General features: G+C 41.9%; 1 protein-coding gene across 3 annotated transcripts in view; it reads left to right on the top strand.

Annotated features, from left to right (window-relative positions):
- Positions 1-23,998, top strand: part of LOC310992403 (uncharacterized protein) — a 47,906-nt gene that overhangs the window by 1,012 nt on the left and 22,896 nt on the right. For 2 of the 3 annotated variants that reach the window (XM_083980447.1, XM_083980448.1), the window contains exon 2: positions 22,517-22,599. In XM_083980447.1, coding sequence (XP_083836573.1) covers positions 22,517-22,599 — 83 coding nt within the window. Of the gene's footprint in view, positions 1-10,000; positions 10,642-22,516; positions 22,600-23,998 lie in introns of those variants that run through there. The other variant, XM_083980449.1, reaches the window with a different exon arrangement.

The raw sequence follows: 23,998 nt of genomic DNA, 5'->3' as shown, positions 1-23,998 counted from the left end.
TCCTCATGAGGACAAACTGTAGAGCAGAGTAGACCTCTGATTAAAGTGCGTCTTTGTGCTGTAAATGAGAGGAAACCAAACTGAAAGTGCTCTTTCAAGCCACCACAACCCCGGTAGCTACACTGTTTTGTTAGGCCGGGCATTCGCTGTAAAATCGAGTTATTATCACCACACTGGATCAGGACACATGAGTTTAAGGGCATCGGTGCTGGTAATCTGACTGAGAAGCCTCATAAATATGCCTGAGGGAGTGTGTGTGTGCATGTGAGACCTGTCAAATGTTGCAGCCGTGCTGATTAGAGGGCTGATCAGGTCATCTGTCAGTGGGTCACTGAGCAAACCCTCAGAGGTTTTACAGCCACGTCCTGTTTACTGCTCCTCTCTGTGAGGAAATCCTATCACAGCGATTCACTGATACGTAATTAGACTATCAGACATGTCTCTGCTGCTGCTGCTGCTGATGATGATGATGATGATGATGTGAATGTGTCCTGCGTCCTGCTCTGAGTTGTCCCTTTAAAAAAAGTTTTTCCTGTGCAGCCAAAGTGAAAGTTGTGTCATGTCACTGAAACATCACATGCTGAGCTCAGTCCAGCTGACATGATGTCAAAATAATGTTAAAATGAGTTTGTTTTGTTTTTTTCATCTCTTCTCCACATTACTTCTTCTAACTCCATAAATCAGTAATACAAACAATAGAAATCATAATGATTCTTTAGTCCATGTATTTTTCAACCTTGGGGTCGGGACCCCACGTGGGGTCGCCTGGAATTCAAATGGGGTCACCTGAAATGTATAGGCTATATGTTTTTAACTAATTATTATTCTTTTTAAACTTATGATTGAAAACACCACACACAAACTTAAACAACTCTATTCTATACTTTAACTTTCTCGAATTCAAATAAAATGCAGCATATAAAAATATCTGAGCTGGCGCATCTTGATTGACGTGCAGTCACGTGATTGCAGGGTCGCCAGAAATTTGTGATGTCAAAATGGGGGTCACAACTCACAAGGCAAAAAAGGTTGGGGACAACTGCTTTGGTCTGACTTCCTACGGTATTAAAGGAGCAGTTCACCAGTTCCAAAAGGTCAGCATATAGCCTACCAGTGCCACTCTGTGAAAACAATTGTGTACGCGTAAAGCTCTGGGTGGCATTGTAGCTGGTTGCATTATGGGATAGGCTATATACAGGGTATTATGTTTTAGGAATTTAAAGTCTCAATGTCTTTGCTTATGCTGTCTGTAACTCTGCCCATTCTTCTAAAACTCTGTGTCTGCAGTGCAGCACTAAGCAGCTGGAGGACGCCTGAACAATCAGAAGTGTAGGTGTTTTCAGTTTGGACCTTGATGGTGCGGTTCAGCTTTTGGACTTATTGGCTTCAACAGTCTGGAGCTGCACACTCAGATGTGTCCGTTGTGCAGATTTATGTTGACATGAATGTGACGACAGGGCTCATATTTGGAAGTATAATGTAACTTTACCTTGTGGTGACTTGTGAGCATAGACGTGATGACGATGTTTGATTATTGAAGAAGATTTAATTTGTCTAATTTGTAACGTCCTGTGTTGTGTGTGGATGAGTTACCACAGCTGCAGCTGATGATTCAGGCTGATAAACTCAGTAGTTTTTGTGTAAAAAAGTGAAATTTTGCCTGCATCGTTAACACAGTGGGTTTTCAAGCATTTTGCAGCACTGTTGTTGTTCAGACAGAGGTAATGAGCAGAGGATGTGCTGATGGAGAGATGAAAGTTGCAGTAGCCTGTTTTTTTTTTTTTTTTTTTTTTTTGCAAGTGATAATGAGTAGATTCAACAGTGAACTTCATTAGTTAAATCAATCCTGGAAGACAGTGGAGAAGAATCTGTTGTCATCTTCTCATCCTCTCTGATGCGTATGGGAATGTGTATGTGCGTATGAGAGCAGCTGTGGTTTGTCCCATCAGCCTCTCAAACAAAGTCAACATGCTCTGTTTATGACTTTGTCAGGTTGAACTTTTGCTCATGAAATAAAAATCACATCTGCAGCCATGCAATAAAGCAGATGTTTTCAGGCTGTTTCGCCGTCTCTCCATAAAACTTCAAACATGCCCAATTCCAACCTAAGGACGGTGATGAGATGAACCGTGTCGAAACCTGATCCCACAATCTGTGAGCTTTGGTGTCGTCCAACAGGTCGACGGCGTGTTACAGATATCAGAGGGGGGCAATGAGATGCGTCGTCCGTGTGTTGATCCTCCATAAAAAGATTCAGTTTGAGGTTATTAGCTTGTCGTCATTCAGTTAAACTCTTTGAATCAATTGCTCGTCGTCTGCCTCCTGTTGCTTCATCACAGAGCTGAAGAATGCTGTTTTGTTTTTATCGCTCCATAAACCTCAGCTGGGATCTGACATAGAGAGAGAGGAGAGAGAGGGGGACGTTTTCAGTTTTTTGGAGGACTGTGTGTACTGTGTGCAATCTAACACACACACATACACGCCACCCAATGCGGCAGGCTCAGGGCAGGAGTATGATTACAGGGCTATTTACATTACAACATAGAGCGACAGAGAAAGGGGGCGAGAGATTGGCAAAAAAGAGAGAAAGAAGATGGTTTCCAGATGTGAGGTGGAATTCAGAGCAACAGAGCGACTCCCCTCCTCCTCCTCCTCCTTCTCCTCCTCCTCCTTCAATCTGGTTCAGCCTGTGCATGTTGCAATGGAGAGAATAGGAGACAGAGGGAAACCACAAAAGAGGAGAGAAGGAAGAGGCGTTGCTCTGCAGGGGAGAGTGCGAGGAACTCGAGCCGGCGGAGGGAAAAGAGGAGTGGAGATGAGGAAGGGGATGGAAAAAATCTAGAAGGAGGAGGAGAGGGAAGAAAAGCAGGGCCTCATGGTTGACCACAAGTCCAAAAAATCTAAATTGAATTTCAGCTCGACGGAGGCTGCATGCTCTGTGTCGGTGAGCAACAAATCCACCAAAATCAAACAGATGTTTTCCAAAATACCATTCCGTGTTCCCCAAATGTTTGTTGCCATCTTGCTTTCACCTGAGGTTGTTTCTGGGATCCAGTGTGTCCCACATGTTGAGAATTTCTTTGAGACTGATGTGTGCACACTTTATATGAGGGCAATGTAACCCAGATTATTTAGTATAAATGCACTGAACTGAACATGATACAATTGTCCCCGGTGTCCCAAAAACACTACCCATGCAGACCATCAGCTAGCTAGAGGCAGAGAAGCCTCAAGTTCTCAGTCATAAATAGATGTGTGACGCCAATAAGTGGTTTGAAAAGAGTCTAATGTAGCGTTTACCTGAACTGAAACTGAGTTGAGTCTGGGAAACAATAGGTGTCCTAACATAGGAGGCTACATCCATCATCGGTGGTCTTACAGAGCCTCATCCAACAATGCAACTACACCGGCCAATCAAAATGGTCCAATTTTTAATGACATCTATCTTACACATGTCATGCCCAAGCAACAACATCCAGACCTGAAAAATAAGGAAGCTGACACAGACATGCCAAAACCTGCAGTTCTTTGAACGGCCACTGACCATCATTGAAATCACAGTACAACCAAGAACGACATCCAGTTTGCAGGAGCTGCAATTTTTTGATGAAGGTACAGTAAAATTAGTCACAGCACACTTCTTTTAAACGTAGTGTAAAATGTGCATTTTTAAAAAAAATCATAATCTCCAGATGGAAGGAAAACGCTGCTTTGGTACAATTTCACTTTAAAGCAGAAGTGAGTGATTCGGTCGTTTTCGCTAATGCTGCGTTCCAGGCAGGCTTTTGAAATCGTAAATTACAGCTTCAAGTCACAACTTACGACTTTGTAGCGTTCCAGGCAACCCACTCGTGTTTTTCCGACCTGTTTTACCGGTGAAAGTCACTATAACGGCCACTCGTAACTTCCGACCGGTGAACTCGTACCAGATCGAACTGGTACCACTTCACGGTCGGAAAAATACGAGTTTCCTTGAACGCACCATAACAGTCCTCGTCGCTACGTCACCACATTCACGGCGTTCCTTGGCTGCACACACAGCCCTGCATGCCGTTCTCTCTCCTCATTGGATAAAAACTGTAGGATACGATAAATGTTTTCTCTTCGGCTCAGAGCAGAGCAGAGGGACTGAGAGACCCGTGTTTCTGTCCAAACACTCTATGTAAGTGATTGCTGTCGGAAGATACAACTATTTAAGACTTATATTAACACAAATATATCACTCACTTCTGCTTTAACTATTGTAATTTTTATACAGGGTAAGTGAAATGTAAAAGTAATCATTGCAATCGTGACTAATATTGCAACTTGTAATATTCATAGAAATAATCACAATAAATGTTTATTCATTTATTGTTTGCTTATCAGAGGTCTACCTGAAAATATTTGTGTAAACCTGTAATATTTCAGTCACCTGACTTAACATTACAAGACAAAGTGATGGACTTTAAGAAGCCTGAGACCATTTGAGATGAAGACAAATGGGCCAAAGATGTTCAGGGAATAAAGTTTGGTTCTAAATTGTGCAACATATTTAATTCTAATGTTCAGAAACTCACTGTCATCTGTCTTCACTCCTCTGTGTTTTCTCAGTTAGAAACGGTCACCTTCTTAATCTCCTGCACACTCAGTTGGTCCAGACTCTGAGCCGTTTCAGGAAATACCAACATCCCCCTTTTTTTTCTCTTTTTTTTTTTTTCTTCGAAGGGAAACTGACCGACATTCCTCTTGGCTCTATAAACAGAAGGCTGTATGATTGATACATGCGTACACACATATATACAAACTCACTCCAGTGCATGTACACACATCATGGAGAACTGGTCGTGTGCTTGGATCAATTTTGACGTTTGTCAGCGTTGGGAAATTCATAAACACAGGTTCGCAGAGACAGACAGTGGATAGCTGTGTTATGAAGAACTCCTTGTGTTGATTTTTGGGAGGTAGACGCAGTGAGCAGCCAGGTGTTTCATACACTGAAATGGAGCAGAGCAGGTCATAAATCTCCCTCCACAGGGGTGTATTTAGATTCCTCTAGCAAAAGACTCCGAGCTGAGTTCATTTACCACCTAAACAGAGAAGCAGCATGCCTGGAGAGGGTGTGCTAGCTGATAACCTGAGAAGACACACACTCTCACTCGCATGATTAAAGCTGAACGGATCAAAAATGATTTATTTATCAAACCACAATGTGTTATACCGCGACAGACCTTTGCATCCGTCAATTCGTTGTTTAGGTTTTAGGTATTTTGGTTCACTCTCACTGTTTTCAGCATTGTTACTCTCCACCGCCGTACATTCAACACAGAGTGTTAAAGCAGATATCAGTGGAATGTTTTTGTTAATATAAGTCCTAAATAGTCCTATTTTCCGTCAGCAATCACTTACATGAAGTATTTCAGCCTAAACACGAGTCTCTCCGTCACTCTGCTCTGCTGTAACCCGAGGAGAAAATTTTCCTTGTGGGATACAAGTGTTATCCAATGAGGAGAGAGAACGGCATGAAGGGCTGTGTGTGCAGCCAAGGGATGCGCGTGAATGTGGTGACGTAGCACGAGGACCAATTGATGCCTGACAAGGGCGGGGGCTGCTAACTCATGGTGCGTTCAAAGAAACTCGTACTTTGTGTTTTTCCTTCCTGTGAAGTCATACCAGTTCGATCTGGTACGAGTTCACGGGTCGGAAGTTACGAGTGGCCGTTATAGGGAACTTTCACAGACAACAGGATGGTAAAAACATGAGCTACGGGTTACCTGGAACGCTACCAAGTCGTAGTTGTGACTTGAAGCTGTAACTTACGGTTTCAAAAGCCTGCCTTGAACGCAGCATTAGCCGAAACGGCCGTGAAGCTGATATCTGCTTTAATGAAAATATCAGCAAGTAGGCCTACTATTGAACAGCAAAGCATTTAGTAGCTAAAGAGGTAGATATTTCCCTCTGGAGCAGAATACAGACTCACTGAGTGAGATACTGAATCACTAGAATCAGTTCAATAATTTGTTCAAAAGAGCCATTCACAGAATCGTTCAGTGCGTAATGCATAGTCTGGGGCCGTATTTATCAAGCTTCTTAGTATCACTCCTAACAACACTGCTAAGAGTCGACTTATGAGTAAAAAAAAGAAATTTGCTGAAAGCTTAAAAGTGTAGACTTCTTTTTAATTATAGTAAAAATGTAGCATAGCCACAGGAAAATCCTGCTGCATAGTTTGTCTTTAAATCCGTGAAAAGGATGATAGCTGCTCTGTCCAAACCATATCATTTATCAACTGCTCACCATTAAAACGAAGCCAGAACGTCCTTCCTCTCCCAGAAGGTTCACACACGTCTCTCTCGCCTCAGTGCCATCCCCTTCTGGCAACTCCTAACCACTTAGGACACTTGATAAAGACGGCCTCTGACTCCCTGAACTGATACACAGTCGAACAATTCATGATTCAATTCATGACTCAGCCCTGAGGCTCACATTCACTGTGTAGTACGTTCACTAAACTAGTGATTCATGAATCACGCGGCAGTTCCGCCGCCGGCCCGCACGCTGAGGAAAAAGTAGTTCAGGAAGTGTTGGTTCACTCAAACAATTTGTTCTTTTGAACGAAACATTCGCAAACAACACGACACTATTGGCCACTATTATCCAATGAAACAATTCACTGAATTAGCCCTGGTTTTCACCCCTTGTACCACACACCATCACCTGTTACACTAGAAACACAGCGGCTCAGGGATGAAAGAGTGAGCTGCAGCCCTGAAATAAGTTTTAAAGATGCATCATGGCTAATCACAGTGTCTCGCATACATTTAGAGAAGAACCAACACAGTGACAAGATGTGACAGATCCATCTCACCAGTCTGCACAGCAGCTAGCCCTCACTCTCTCTCCACCTGCATGTATTTACCTGTAGTAAGAGTTTGAACTTTTAGTCGCTGTGTAGGAGTTATCTAATCATAGCACACCGAGTGAGTTGATCCTCAGTTATGTTGTATCGTGCTGTAGTTTATGACGCCTTCCTATTGTTTTACACCTGTATTAATGCTGATCTTAGGACATCGCAGATTCCTCACCCTCACCCTGGGATCTGCAAACAAAATATAAAACTCAATATGTCCCCTTAAAACTTGTCCACTTTTGTCATCACGTCATCAGGCTGTGGTGCATTGCTCAATCAAACCTGTGTGTTTTCTCACCTGTCAAGCAGCCGAGCTCCAACTCATCCCATCTAATTGGTTTAACCTAGTTTTATGTGAGAGGAACCAGACTGGGCGTGTTACATTTTTTTTAAATTTATTTATTTTATCTTTTTTTCTTTTTAGCCTTTTGTTTTTCGATTATTCATGTTTTATTTCAAGTTTCACTCTCAGTTCTGTGTCATTACACCGACAACCCCCTCCCCCCCCGCCTGTAGCATCAAGAGACGGTAACTAATGAAACTTGTTCCTCTGCTGAGTGAGCCCATGAGATTTATGCAACCGCTGTGTTAAATTTCCTGAGAGTCTGACATCCTTCTGGAGAAAAGACGAAGAGAGTCAGGATGGGAAATCCCAGGATCCTGGTTCCTGCGGCATTAATCTCACCCAGGCGAGGCAGCTCTGGTTGTATTGGTGGAAACGCAGATTAACACATAAATTAAAATCCAATGTCAACACTACTTCAGCCTGAGAGGGTCCTTCTTGGTGTTTTATTGTAATGGTCATGTGGTAGACGTTTCAATAGCGAGGTGTGTGTGTGTGATTTCTCAATCCCTGCGCTGAACTTAGTGACGGTGTGTTTGTGTGTTATGCTGTTAAGTGGAGCTGCTGCCCTGGAAGTGATACAGACTTGACTGTCTGTCTATGTTTACACTGACACACACACACTGACACACACACACGTACGCTCCAGTGACTCGGACAGATTCTATCAATTTCAACATGTTTGAAACGTAAAATGAATCACACGGCCTGTGTTCAGTCCAGGCATGTAGGAATTGAGAAATTCATTCCACTGCTCTTATGTGAATGGTCTGATGATTAATGTGATTTGGATTTTTTTTGTCAGTCTCTTGGGCCAATTTTCATGCAGCTGCTTCTGCACTGAAATGATATTTTCTGTATTGGTGTAATAGAATTGAGCACAGAGGTCCTCTTTGGATGAGTAAGCGTTTTTCCATGAAGCAAAACTTTAAACTTTCATGTGAAATCTCACCGCTCTGGTTCCTGGACTGGTGAAACATGTAAAAACATGCTTGTAGCTCATAGTTTCAAAAGGTCTGGATTATTTTAAACCTCTATAGTGATCATTTGAGTAAACTGGCCAGATATGTGTATGTCTGAGAGGATCGAGCAGCAGGGAATCCCGGGATCAACCCTGTCACTTCAGCCACACACACTCGTAGCTGTAGTTAGTTAAGCTCCCTGCTAATCGTGATTAGCTGTGACAGGCTGTTGCGCGACCGCTCAGCCCCTGAGACCGATAGAGCGATTATGAGGCCGCGTTTCTGTGGAATCATCCGATGGAAAAGACCAACATAGTGTTCATCATGTTTGGAGTTGGCGTGGCAGAAAAACTGATCTCAGAGACACTTTGAATATACAGCATGTCCTCTCTCATTCGCCATCAATATTTACTGGTAGTGGTGACACACATACTGTTCATGCTACGCAGATGCATTTTAAATCCATCATGGAAGTCCCATTACCAACATGTCAGCTCAGAAAAATTGATGTTGTCATCACTAAGTGCTGTATATTGATTAATTTAAAAAAAATGCAAATCCATTATATGAAAGCAGGACACTGTACCAGTGTACCATATACTGAATGGATCCATAGGACGTTCACAGTCTCATGTGTTTCTGTGTGGATGATGACCTGGTGTCCTTTAAAGAAATGATTCAACATTTTGGGAAATGCACAAGAAAAACAAGAAGAAGGATATCACTCTCAGGTCTTGATGCCAACAGTCAGTTAGCTAAGTTTAGGAAAAGGATTGTAAAGAAAGAAAGAAAGAAAAAAAAGAAAAGACATTCCTGGGAGCACCTCTTAATTTTGTTATTTTAATATAAAAATGTGTTGTTTAATCTGTTTTAAAATTGAGATATAAAGAGTCCTGGAACTATTTCTTGGCCAAACTTTAGGTTTTTAAAAAATCACTGCGCTAGCCAATAAATATCCTGGCATGTAGAATAACTCACCAAAACATCACGTCTCCACGTTATCTCCACATTTCTGCTTGTGTATGACCATAGCATTTTCTCACTGCATGTTGTTATTATAACCATATGAATTTAATCATTTTAATGGACTCGTGCTGTTTAAGTACTATTGGCCCATTTCTCCCATAAATACTGATATTTTCCTCAAAAAAATAAATAATAATAATTAATAAGTCTGTTTCCAGAACACAAAACTTTTCTTTAAGTTGTTATGTCTAAATATGTTAAGCCAAAGTAGCAAAATATTAGATTAGATTAGAATTTAAACTATTATTAAAAAATGTTAAAGAGGCTAAAACTCATGTCAATCTAGTGGCTACGTAATACCAGCTGCCTGTCAAAAATAGCTACTGTACGTAGCTCTTGCTCGCTTGATAGCTGTCTATAGGGTGATGGTAGGAATCAATCAATCAATATCACAGTGTTGTGGTGGACTGGCCTGAAGTTCAGCTTTCACTGGTATCAGTCCTGCTGTGTAGCTAACGCATGATTACATGGTGCCGCCATTCTTCAATACAGGCTGCCAGAGTTAAACAGGTTAGACGTTTACTGCTAACTAATATACATCTGTTTGTAAAGAAAAAAAGGTGTGGCAATGTCCCAGTTTATAAAGAAATCAATTTGTAACACAGTTAAACAGTAGAGGGAGAAAGGGAAGAGGAAGAGAGGAGAAAAGACTGGAGGATAGGTCATAGGTGGGGGGGCGTCTCTTGTTCCCTCTCTCCTCCTCCCTCACTCCTCCTCCTCCTTTTCTCTTCCTCCCTCCAGCCCACCCCTCTGCAGCATTACCAGTGGCGGTGACTGGGAGGAGAGGAGTGAGGCAGCAGCAGCCACTCAGTCATTTAGTCAATTGTTTTCCCTCCAGCTGACGACCACAGGACTCGTACTCTACTTCCTCTCAAAGCCGGGATACTTTGGAAAAAAGAAAACCCCCCTTTTCCTGTTTTTAAAGACCCATAAAATCTTCATTCATTTGCGGAGGACATTCCTGTTCTGCCAACTTTCGTCCTGTAATTTTGAGCTTCTTGTGTGATATTCTCTAATCCAACTTGGACTGCTGTTGTGTGTGTGACTACTGGAGCAGGATCAAATTGCCTTTCTGCTGCTGCAAAAATTTTGGAGAAATTTCTGTCTGGTGGTTGATGTAAGAGGAGCTGAGTAGGGGGAGGAACCTCACAGGATGGTTTGACTTGGAAGGGAGACTGATCTCCTCTTGTGTCTCACATCTTCTCTCCTGCAGAGAGAGAGAAGAGTCACTGGTTTTCAGGAGGGGAAAGGCAGACGGATGGTGGATTTCAGGGTTTCATATTCCACAGAGCAGAAGAAAACATAATTTACTTTTACAAAGAGCGAGGAGGATCTCTTCTACTTTTTTGTTTTCAAGTTTTGTGCTTCAGCTCAGTGTCGACGAGCATGGCTGGGATGTATGGATGCTTCAAGGGCAGGAAGTAAGTTCCACTCCCAAACAATTTCATGAAGATTGCAAAACCTTGTCGTGACATCACACACCTGACAACACAGTGTTGCTCATCCATGTTGCTACATCAAACTGCACATTCATAACATGATCATCATCTCCAAATCACTGTCAGAGCATGTGGGTGTAATTTGTCTCTTTGATTTGTCATTTTCTGACTAATATCATGTTAACAGCGACAGTACAACATGTGGCAGCTATACAACGTGAACAGAAAGACTCCGCTATCGGAGCTCTTTTCACAACCGGCTTGTGAAAAATCGTGTTGACTTCAAAGACCCACAGAAATAACAAATCTTTCTTGGAGTACATTGATTCTGATTTGCATGTTGGGTGTTTTCCAAGAGTCGACAGTATCTTTTGTTGCAGCAGTCTAATCAAGCTTTTGTTTCTCTTTTGTTTAGCGAGACAATTGATGGCTTGTAGTTGGCAGTAACAGTCAGCTGTATGACTCAGAGCTGATTGACTGAAGAGACTTGTTTTACTCTGGGAGTGATTGATTCTTGAGAAAATCTAGATTTTTTTTTCTGCTTTCTCGTTTTTACGCGAGGAGGATCAAATGGATAAACAGTTCAACAATTTCCCATAACTTTCCCTGGCACAGGATCAAGTCATGTTGTTGCTCAACTGATAGACTGCCACTTGATAGCTGTGGATTTATGATACTTTCTCTTCATTTGAATTTGAGTGGATGTTTTCTGCTCCTGCTGGCGGAAGACCTCGGTGATTTTAATGCTTTGAATTATCTAAATATAGGACTGTAGGCTTGGCGGAGCAGTCGGACCCACAGAGGGTTAGGATAATGAGTGCCCTTAGTTTTTTTTGACTTCAGTAAAGTATCTTTTTTTGTACCACAGCTGAATAGATGTGGTGTTGGATGCACTGATACCCCCGTCCACTTTCTTTCTTTGTCCTTTCAGTGTCATGACATGGCAACAATACAAGCTTTTATGGCCCACTCAGCAGAGTCCACCAAGACAAACATTTTGTTTGTGTCTGTGTGAGAGAGTGACTCAGAGAAAGAAAGTGAATGAGAAGGAGAGGGGATGCATTGCGAAGCAGCTATACAGATTAAACTAAAGAGCCACAGCTGTGTTACTCTGGAATGTATTCATAACAAAACCAAGATTAACTTCTTACCACAAAGTGGGAATATGCAGGAACGGCTGATATAAAAGAGATGACCCAGACAAACTTAAGGCTGATGGTGCCTTAAAACTGAGCTCAAAGCTGTTTTTTCAACTTGGGAGGCAAAATTCAATGCTCCTAAAATTCAAAGTCCTAAAAACACTATTGCCTTGTTATATTCTCAGAAATTTTCCTCCTTTTTTTATTCTAACTTTATTTTAAAAACCACAAAATTTAACTGAAATGTGCTCCAGTGTTTTTTACACAAGTGTTAACTCTGAGCTGTGAGCTCTGACTACCAAAACGTGAATACATGAACACATGGACTCAACTGGACTCTTCAATTGGCCATGAAATACGCAAAACTGCTTTTACACAGCTCAAACATGTCAAACCTGACCATTCGGCAGGGCAGGCCTGTCTGTCACACTGTGGATCTTAAAGTTGTAAACAAAATCGCACAGTCTAACATGCAATAATAAATTTGTTTACAATGTTTCTGGGCCAGACCTTCATTAGGCAAATTATATTACAAGTGAAACAAACTGAAAATATAAATCTAATCCAGACTTTTAATTTTCCAATTTACAGTTGCCGATTGATCAGATTAAAAGGCTAAGCCTGTTTTCGTGCCCTTATTAACCAGGTAATTTGGAGAATGCATGAGGATGGAAAGCTGGACTAGTTTAACAAACCGTGTAGTTCTACTTGATGGGAGCAGATACAGTTTATCCTTACTGGTGTTTGATTTACGTAGGATTAGCAAAACCTAAAAAGGCAGGTTTAGATTGAACCCACCTCTAGTGTGTGTGTGTGCACTTTCTCAGAAGCTCTATCTTCTTCCCCGGTGTTTCCTTGGTCCAAAAGCCATTATGTAACCACAGCAGTTTGAGTTTGTTCAGCAGGAATGGTGATGCAGCTGTAAATGAATGTAGATGGAGCAGAGTGACTGATGAGAGTGTTTGGTCAGTTTCTGTCTTGAGTCCATGTAAGGCTTGTTGCTAAGAGCACAGCCCCGTTTCACACAGGAGGGGACTGGAGATGGAGGAGAGGAGCAGAGGAAGAAGAGCTGGAAGATGAGACCAAGAGGAAAGTTTCTCAATTGTGGCCAAAAGCTTTTTTGGAATAATATTGCACTTAACAACAGTGTTTTTGTAAATGTGAAGCTGACGGGGAACTTCAGAGACTAAAAACGAGTGATGGGTCAGAGTTCTTGGTCCATAGTCATAACTAAATTCATCCATTTGGTAAAATGTGTGTCTTCTGCCCATCCTTTTTTAAAATGACAAGAATTTGAGGGATGACAAGAGTTGTTCTTGCCACAACATGTGTCCAAATGTAGGTTTGGTCTCGACACACGTTTCTTAAGGTTAAGGGGTTTTCCTGAAACTACTTTACTCTAATTGTGCAACAGCAGTCATAGGATCCATGTTGTAACCAATTACTCAGTGTTGTTTTACGTTGTTCCTACTGGATTATACACTACTAGTAAGATTAATACAGTCGGACATGCTGGACTAAGAAGCTGAGCTTTTTCTTCCTACTTATCTGGGAATCTAAATTTCTGTGCAACAAGTGGTCTGGTTTTGTTTCAGGCACTATATCACTGTAGTTTCATTAAAAAACACACTCTGTTCCAGTGTGGTGTTCGCTTTGTTTTACATTTTTCCTTAGCACACACACTGGACTTAGATCAAACCATAATTTGTCATTTTTATTTCCACAAATTGGCATCTTTGAACCTAAGGAGATGTAAGAAATGATGCTCACATTTTGTTTCTAAATCTTAAGTCATTTTTGAGCAACAAAGACTGCAGTGAAATAGACCAATACCATTATAATAGCTGAGTAGTGCATTTAGCTTCAGCTTCTTGCTGCATCATACTGTATGTTAAAGGTTGATGTAGTTCACTGGCATCTTATGAAGCCTGATAGGATTAAATTATGGCCGCCTGAATGCTAAATGCAATGCTGGGAATTTCAACGCTCATGCATTGAGGTAAAATAAGTCAGATGTTACACGTTGGACGTTTCCCCTATAGCCTACAGGTAATCCAGCATGTGTGTACTGTAGTGAGGTCATGTCACTGCAGGGTTATCAGGTTTATATACATAGTACAGAGAAATGAAGGAGTGAAAAATACAGTTTCAATGTAAATCTGCCACACCTTTGTTGTTTTTTTCATAACTTGTTCATAACTTCATAATTTCTTGTCACATAACGGTTTTAGCCTGGAGCTCTGGCTAATGTGATGCATGGAAATCCAGTGGGAAACAATAACTAGCAGCAGTGACGGCGCTGAGACACAGTTGTAGCTCTACAGGTAATGAGGAATGAATTGTGAGCGTCCCACAACATCATCCATCAGCACAGGATTAAACACACAACTGCTATTGCTACATAGCATTAGCACCTGTTTACATACCAGGCTTGTCAAGAGCATTAGCCACTGTTGTGTTTACAGCACCGGAGTTTAACACACTGCTACTTCAGAAGTAGAAATAGAAATAAAAAAACAAAACAAGAGGGTTGAAAACAGCTGTTAATGCTAACAGTGGCATATCATCGCAATAGTAAAATGGCACCTTTAAATAGATAGACATAGACTTAGGTAAACTTAGAATAACAGTGGCTTTTGTCAGAGTTCAGGACTTATATTTAATGAATAATTTCCTTCTTAGTCACTGTCTCCTGATGAAGCATCAGACATTGAATGGTTGAATGGGTCAAGAGGAAATACCTCAGTTCCAAAGGCCATGTTCCCAGTTAGGTATGTGTGCCTCATGATAATGAGACAGGAGGTAAAAGGAATGAAGAAACAACGGCGGTGGAGGGAATAAAGAAATGTTGGTGTGGAGCTGTGTTATCTGGCCACATTCTTCATATATTTCCCATATCCTTTTATGGACCGTTAGTTCAGATTGAGCTTCTTCAAATAATGGAGACGGGTTAGACAACAACAAAAAAACAAGTAAAAGTCTTTTAACAGTTTGGGAGAGAATGAAGACGTTTATCCTGGGAAGATGATGTCTTTCTACGTTACACATTCATGTTTTATGAGGCCACATGTAAGGAGACATGTCCCTGAGGTAGCAGACGTAAAACCTGCAGCGTTCACTAGTGCATCACAAAATGAACCAGATCTAGGAAGCTGTTACAGTACATTACGATGAAAATCACTGGCAAAGTCTGAAGCTCTGATTCATCTGCTCTGTTAAAGGAACTGGACATTTTATAAAGATCAATACCACTGTCGTGTCTCAATCGATGGCCTGATCCAGCCAAGAAATAGTTTCAGTAACTCTCTCCAGAGCACAACTTTCCATTTTCATATTGTGATGTATAAATTTATAAAACAAGATACTCATTACTGAACTTTGTATATAATTATTTTTTAATCCCATGGACACGGCCAGGTTAGCGTTTTATTTTTATTTTTTTTTCCATTTGCTCTTTATTAAAAATTTGCATTTCTGCCTGATTGTGGGAAATGAAAAATCGTGATAACCTGTAACTGACAGAATAGTTCTTCTTTGTCCCAGCCACAGGAACTCTTTCAGCTTGACCATCGCCCTGTTCACTTATCAGTGAGCTAAGATAATAAATGAAGATGGAGGAGGACACTGGGCAAGCAATATCTTACGTTTATCGTTTATCTAAAAGTCATCTTAGAAAAATCCAGTGATTGGGAATGAGAATCATTTAAAGTCATCAGTCTTAGCCTTAAAGCAGATATCAGTGGAATGTTTTTGTTAATATAAGTCCTAAATAGTCCTATTTTCCGTCAGCAATCACTTACATGAAGTATTTCAGCCTAAACACGAGTCTCTCCGTCACTCTGCTCTGCTGTAACCCGAGGAGAAAATTTTCCTTGTGGGATACAAGTGTTATCCAATGAGGAGAGAGAACGGCATGAAGGGCTGTGTGTGCAGCCAAGGGATGCGCGTGAATGTGGTGACGTAGCACGAGGACCAATTGATGCCTGACAAGGGCGGGGGCTGCTAACTCATGGTGCGTTCAAAGAAACTCGTACTTTGTGTTTTTCCTTCCTGTGAAGTCATACCAGTTCGATCTGGTACGAGTTCACGGGTCGGAAGTTACGAGTGGCCGTTATAGGGAACTTTCACAGACAACAGGATGGTAAAAACACGAGCTACGGGTTACCTGGAACGCTACCAAGTCGTAGTTGTGACTTGAAGCTGTAACTTACGGTTTCAAAAGCCTGCCTTGAACGCAGCATTAGCCGAAACGGCCGTGAAGCTGATATCTGCTTTAAGTATAATTTTCTGTGTAATTATATACGCACATCTTATTCCAGCATGCGGTCTAAATATTGGATTGTTTGAAACATATGAGACTAGTGCTGCAAAATGGGTCGCGCTCACCTCCTTAGACTGCAAGTTTATACTTTATGCTGTGTACACACTCAGAAGATGACATGCATTCTGCTCATGTCTGTATATACAAAGTGCGTGTCTACAGCTATATCTGTACACAGTGGTTCACCTCGGTCAGCCAAGTTTATCATTTCAGCTGTCTGGAAAAATGCCTCTCCTCCCTCCCTGTTCTGTCTCGATTCATCTCTGCATCTCCCTCTGTCTCTCTGTGGAAATTGAAGGCTTGTGGTTGGTCATAGATCCGCTAACATCATATTACAGAGGCCAATTCATCTGCATCTCCTCTGTTCAGCCTCTCATCTGTTCCCCGCCGTGCTGGGCCTCAAGCTCAGGGCTTTGTTTTTGTGTTTCAAATCCAATATGTCCAGAGAGCCGACGCGCTGAAACACTGAACTCTTATTACAGTGATCCCCAGTGTTTTTAGATGTATTACTGACTGTTGTTTTCAAAAGGTATGATCAGCCTAAATTTAAACATACATGTGAACTATCTGCAGCTGCTCTGATGGTGTGTGAATGAGCAGCTCTACTCCCGGGGGCAGGAATGTACGACAGAAAACAGAATTTCATTCATAAAGAGTGGAGGCTCGTTCTGCTCCAACAGCTTTCACATGACTGAGGTTTAGCTTTGCCGTTTGTGTACAACCACACAGCTGAGGAGTTTGTCCTGTTTGAGCCTGATGGAAAATCATTAGTGTAATTGAATCATGTTATCTAAAGGGAGACGCCATTACAAGAGTTCTTGAATTCGACGCAGTTGTGGCCACTGAAAATCTGCATCTATGGGCGCTGGATTTCATCCGTGTGTCCCTTAAAAGCCACCATACCTATAGTATCTATTTGTCCTCTGCTAAGCTCTTTGCGTCTGCTCTGCCATTGATGCATTGTAAGTCTCTTACTCTGTCGTCACTAATTGTTAGAGTAATGGAATCAGGTCCATATATTAGCCCAGTTTAAGTGCTGGTGGTACAAAAGGATTAGGATTGAAGTGGAGTGGATTTGTGTTGTAAAAGCTTGTCCAATATGGGACTGACCACTGAACACTGTCACTGGATTGGATCGCTCATTTTGGATAGACGGGAAGATATATTCTGTACACAGAGGAATCATGAATGGGTTCATGAACTGTGTTAGAAGCTTAATTTCTGACCCCGGCGATCGGTGCCGTTGGAGGGCGTTGAGTGCCGTGGCAGTCAGACATCATGTCAGACATCTGCACGTCGGTGTTGATAAGAGCCAGTTAGTCACCACCATAAGCCTGTGGTGCAACGAGTCTGCTAACACTGCTTTCATTCAGGGATTAAGGCTGGACTAGATTGGATTTGCTCTACGTCAGGGGCAGAAACCCCGCGGACAGAGTTGTGCTCATTTTCTACCCATCATTCTTTGCATTTAAACTGTTTACTCCCCTGCTAATCAGTACTGTTTTTAGACACTGGTTGTTTTCACAGTTCATACCTGGACTCTGTTCAGTCCAATCAGGATGGATCTGTGTTGTCTGGATTTGGACTCTGTTCTGTCTACATCAGCTGGACCAGACTTAACTTACAGCAGATGGTGGCACTGTAGTGTCTGTGTGTGCGCGTGCTTTTGTGCGTGTGTGTGTGTGTGTGTTCAATTGTTTGTAAGCCTCATTTGAGCGCTGATTTAAAGCCACGGACAAATATGGACATGTTTATCTTCTGTGTGTGTGTGTGCGTGCGTGTGTCTGTCAGTCAGGGCAGTGTGTGTATGTGTGTGTGTGTACTGTATGTGGGTGTTAATGAGGTTATTTCATCTGTCTAATAAAGGCAGACCCCCTACCGCTCTGAATACCTCTACTCGTTAATCCATTGTTGCGTAATGAAGCTGATACACACACACACACACACACGCAAATGCTCAGAGACACGTTCTCTCTCTCATGCACACACACACAAACTCGTCGGCTTCCAAATAAAGCTAATGATGTGCCTGAGAGTGTTTACATTGCATTTGGGTGCAACACTGCCGAAGGATTAGTATCTGAAACAAGACAGAGTTGATAAACAGCTGCCAGAAAACTGTCTTGGAACAATGTAAGATGGAAAATGTGCACAGTGTGTTAAAGTGGTCTGAAAGCAAACATGACAAAACAAGTAATTAAAGCTCTGAGATGACGGCTGTGGTTTTACATTTCATAGAATAACAAAGTTCACATCTATAAAATGATGTAACCTGCTCTTGTATGTGAGAATATAAAGTAAAGTGGGAGCTGCAAGCTTGTTAAACGTTGCAATGGGCCTGTGAAATATAGTTGACTGTTCTGAGAAATAGCTCTCTGTAGATTCATAAGGCTCCTCACACCAGGACCCACACCCTTTAATGCGTCAGTCTGTGTGATATATTTGGTTAACACAGCGCAGAAAGATTAATTTCTATATGAGTACCTCCTATATTCACGAGGAGGACAGGATATTTGAAAGGCCGTGTGCAATGTAAACACCTGGATATTACATCAGGCTCAGGATCACCTTTTCCATAATTGTGAAATAGCATTGAGCTGATTTCTGAACCAGCCTGATAATAATTCATTGTATGTTAACTACACATCAATAATGTGGGACGCTGGTTCTTCTACGATGCCAAAACTGCTAAATCATTATCTACACAAACACAGAGATGGGTTACCCCATAAACTGCTATCTCATTCTTTCTTTCATCTGGCAAATTTGCTTTTAACCACTTTATTTGTCATTTCAAATATTATTATTGAACCATTTAAATGGTCTCACAGCAGTGATTTAGATTCAGTTCAAGTTAATGTGGTTTGATTTAATAACACATAAGAAAACATGATCGAAAATAACAGTTTCATATTGTTGATGATTAACTTGTGAATTACAGAGGCTGAAATCATGACTGACGACTTCATTATTCAGAAACCTCTTTAACACTACTTTATTGAAAAATATGAAGGCAATTAGGAAGCTGATTAGCTTCATTTTACTTCATTTCATTCATTTTCCCCAAGTTTTTCTTCAACCCGTCTGTTTGCTCATTTACAGTAATGAGCGTGAGCGTGAGGGAATAATTTCACTTCTTTACTATCTTTGGTTGAAAACCTCACTGCTCTACACTGGAAGGCCTCTGTGTTTACTCTGACTCTGTTTTCCCCTTTTGTCCGTCTCCTCTTGCTAATATTCCTCTGTTTATCTAACTGAGTCTTCTCTCCTTTCATGCTGCTCTTTCCCACAACCCCTCTCTCTGACCCCATCCCTTCAATCTGTCTTGTACTTGTACCCTGTCCTCTGTTTTCTCGCCGTCTCCTCTCTCGCTCCTCCTCGTGTCCTTTACTCATCCCCTCATTTATGACTCTTTTGTCTTCCTCTCTTTTTCTCCCCTTAAATCCACCTTCCTGCCTGTCTTTCTGTTTTTGCCTCCTCCATCTCTCCGTTCCACTCCATTACACCTTCATCCCTCATCCTTCTCGTAGATGAAGAGGAGGATGTCACCATGGGGGAGTCGGCATTGGAAGTGGGCCCAGGTCAGTCATGTTGACCCCTGACCCTCTGACCTTGAGTTTGAGACTTGTCAAAAAAAAAACAACAACCAAAAAATGATGATTTTGTTCAGTTTTCCGAGCCAACACAACACAATAGTCCAGTGGTGGTGGTGCTACTCGGTGTTCAGACTGGTTTCCCTTCACTTCATCTTTTGTCTGAGTTCATGTCATAGACAACACATCGTATGAATGTCTGTTTATCTGTGTTTGTTTATGTCCGTGTGTCTCTATCTGTTTCCTAGAGACGTTATTACAGCTCTTGAAGCTGTGTGTGCATGTGCATGTGTGTGTGTGTGTGTGTGTGGTCATAGCTGTGTTGTCCTCTGTGGCATCAGGCAGGAAATGAATTAGTGCAGCACTATCAGCTCATAACGGCTGAAAACATAACAACAGCGTCGGCGTGTGTCAGTTAATGGCCACGTGAGGATGCAGCAATCATCTGATACAAACCACATGAGTTTGGTTGTTTCAGTCTCTGGGGGATGACGGTGGTTTACATGGGAGTTCAGGTAACGTTAAGGGATAATGATTATGTAATGGTAACACCGACGTAAGACCCTCGGCACGTCGATGAACTGTGGAATGTTCCATCTGTTCTATGATGCAAAATTACTGTAAACACGAGTGACGAGAAGCGCTCAGGCCGCTTCCTAATAGAGAGGCTCTAACAACAACATGGCGGTGCTGTTAGTGCTCTAAAAGGAATTGAATAATTACTTCACCATATTAAAACGCATCGTATCTTAGTGTCTTGCCAACACAATCCCACCTCGGGGTCCACTAACAACTTTATCATCACATGATCGTCATAAACGGATGGAGTTTGCTCAGTTGTCATGGAGACAGGTCCATTGATAAACAAGCTCAGTGGTTATTCACATCACCTTAAGGAGTCATGGTTAAGATTTACTCTAATGATCCCTGGCTCATCGGTTATGTAATGTGAATTATATTCATTTCAATATCATTACGAGGACTTAGTCATTTTTGGCAGCTTTTGTTATTTGTTTCTGTTAAGTGTCTTTGCTCTTGAATACAGATGGAAAAAAAAAGATCATTTTCAGAGTGTTGGATGAGTGAAGTGATACAGAGTGCGCTCTGTATGTGAGGCTGGAGCCCCTTGTGATTATTTGTTTTATTAGTTTCTTAGTCTTTATTTTGTTATTGTGCACCAAACAAAAACTAAAACATCAGTTATAACACTACATGCACTTTTCATTTTTCCCACAGGGTATTTAATGCTCTACTGGGCCCTCATAGATTTTCCATGGCCCATTAGATTTTGAAACTGTTATTTTCATGTGAAGCCAGTCTGTTATTGAATTTTGAGAAATAGTGCAAACAGATTTTTGTTTAGCTGCCCCCCCGTCGTCCTTTTGACCTGTTCCCCTCTTATGTGGGATTGCACATCTGCACAGCCTTGTAGCCCATCCCATGGATACTTGTCTGGGAAGCTCAGTGGTTCGAAGCCTAATAGTTCTCTGTTATAATGAAAAGTTCCTTATGAAGATTGGCCTAAGAAAACATCCTATCCTCTCCTCTCATCTCATCTCTCCTCTCCTTTCCTTTCCTCTCCTCCCCTCCACCTCCTCTCCTCTTTCTAACCCCTGTTCTCATGACCACCGTAGATTCTGTGGAAACGATTGCACCAAATTAAAGGTGGCACGGCAACAATTACTCTGAAATATCAATTTACTGAAAAGCATTTCAACAATGACTCAGCTTCCTGCCAAACTGCACAGGAAATCATGTGCATACAGTGCATAGCTAATTAGATTTGAGACTAGAATAAGGAGGCATGTAAAACTTGATGAATTAATGGTCCCTCTGTATGAGAGAGGAGCTAACTGGTGCAGCATGCTGGGGCTGAACTCTCACATGACCTCCAACTTCCTGCCTGCTGGAGAAGGTTCAATATAGTCCTCTGAAATAAAGTGACTGATTTCTTCATGTCACTTTGAAACGTTCCTGATCGGACGCCGTCGTCTTGCACAGTTCAGGTTGACAGAGTGAGCAGTGAAAATCTGCTGCACAAGGAGGAGGGTCGGTCTGTGATGCTACTTCACGTCTGTTTGAGTTTGTGTTAGAGGTTGCTGGGCATCTGCTGGTGCTGAGAGGTGAACAGCGGCGGATGGCAGAGCGGAGCAGATCCCTGGAAACATTGCTGAGATGCCTCTGTTGAGACTGTTTGGATTGTCGTGAAGGGGCTGCAGAAGGGATTTGGATGAGGCTGAAGTGCGGCATTGGAACAGAAGTTTAAATAACACTGGAGTTCATATCAACAATTTTAGACAGAGCACACATGTTCAGCTTTTAAGGAATGAAGAAATATGTTGATGTTGATGCATTCAAGGGTTTGTCCACCAGGTTTTGAGAATATTTTGCACTGTGGTAGCTTGTTACAGGCTAAAACGTACTGTAATCCCTGCAATGATCAGTCTTTTGTGATTTCTAGATTTTGCCAGTGCACTTTTACTAGCCAGTCACAACGCTCCCAAATGGGACTGTAATCACATTGTAATCCAGCGAGCCTGATCACATTGCAAGTGGTCAGGCTGGCATATGAGCTATATAAGGAGATAGAGGAGGATTAAGATAAATACAGTACAGCACCAGGAGACACAAAGTGGATATTTTCAGCCCAATGGACTGGCTGACGATTCAGTATTAATGATCTGTGTTATTGTCAGAAAAACATGAGCATCGTGTCTCACTGACTGTACTAATAGATCATCATGCAAAAGTGTTTAAAGGAATAGTTTATGCTCATTGTTGGTCTCTCTGTGTCGCTTTCACAGCAGTGACAGTGCTGCCATGGCATCAGGACCTCCGGATGGGATGGCCAATCAGGAGCCTGCCGAGGGCCAGGAGGAGTGCTCAGGTGAGGCTTTCATCAAATGTCCATGCAGGTTTTATCCGGTCAGGCTAATTTCATGTAATATTATGTTTTTAGAGTCGCTCCCGTCACTAACATCACATGAAAACTCTCCAATTTACATGGTTGACCCTATTTCTTTTTTGCTAAAGTGTGTATAATTAATTATATGGATCTATTTGTAATGCACAGACTAGTAGTGTGTGTATTTAAGTGATGGTTTACATATTTCTGCCCCATTAGATATTCATCAGATAATGTATTTCTTTTTGCCAATGTTTCAGCAGCTCCTAGAAAACAAAACAATTTTATACCAAGAAATCAACAAAGCAGATGAGGTGACAAATCATTTGTTTGTGTATTTCCTTTTTAATGTATCCACTGTCGGTTATTTTCCGTCCCATGTCCCTTCAGAGACTCTGCATGTGATATAAACTCAGAGTGATGTCTCAGGAACTGCAGTTTCAGCCAAGTATAAAGATAACAAACTGCATTAGCTTGAACAAGGTGGATGTGAGTACATGGAAGTCTACAATACATCAGCAACACACACACGCACACATACACACAGCGCAGGAGATCAGGTCGGCCTTATCGATGTAGATCTTCTTACTGCTGCTGGCAGGAAATAAAGGAACAGGGAAAGCTATCACCATCGTCTCCAGCTCATAGACAGACACAAACACACACTCACCGTCCGTACAGATTGACAGCAGCAAATATGATGCTGATATGATGCGGTCAAGGAAGAGGTGCTCTGGCCGGTCAGAGACACGTCCGTGTGTGGGTGAAGCCACCGTTGGAATTTTAAGTGGACTGCTGGGTGTTGGGATCGTTTCAAACAAATGTCCAAGGCCAATAGTGGGAATAATCTTTAATGCCTCATATTTAGGTCCTCCCCTAATGCTGACCTTTAAATAGAAAACTCACGTGTAGTTTTGTTTGGTTCAGTGAGTGACGTCTATATTTGGCCTCTGTGTTGAAAATCGCATGCGAGTCTGCTGCTCATGTCCATCTCAGTCCGTTGGTCTTAACCCAGTGATGGTGCCAGTTAGTTGAATCAGCAGTTTGAGAGGACTAGAGTCTGAAACGTTTGTTAAAGCAGAAGTAAGGTGAATGTTTGTGTTAATATAAGTCTTAAATAGTTATATCTTCCGACAGCAATCACTTCTATAGAGTGTTTGGTCTGAAACACAGGTCTGTCAGTCACTCTGCTCTGCTGTAAGCCGAGGAGAAAACTTTCCTTGTATCCTACAACCTTTATCCAATGAGGAGAGAGAACGGCATAAAGGGGCGGTCCTCTCTGTGTGTGCAGCCAAGGGATGCGCGTGAATGTGGTGACGTAGGGACGAGGGCGGGGACTGCTAACTCCATCGGCTGACAGAAAGTTAGCCAAAACCACCGG

This window comes from Trachurus trachurus (genome assembly GCF_905171665.1).
Source record: "Trachurus trachurus genome assembly, chromosome: 10".
Taxonomy (NCBI): Eukaryota; Metazoa; Chordata; class Actinopteri; order Carangiformes; family Carangidae; genus Trachurus; species Trachurus trachurus.
Note: the sequence above shows the minus strand (reverse complement) of the source record. Positions and strands in the feature narration are given on the sequence as shown.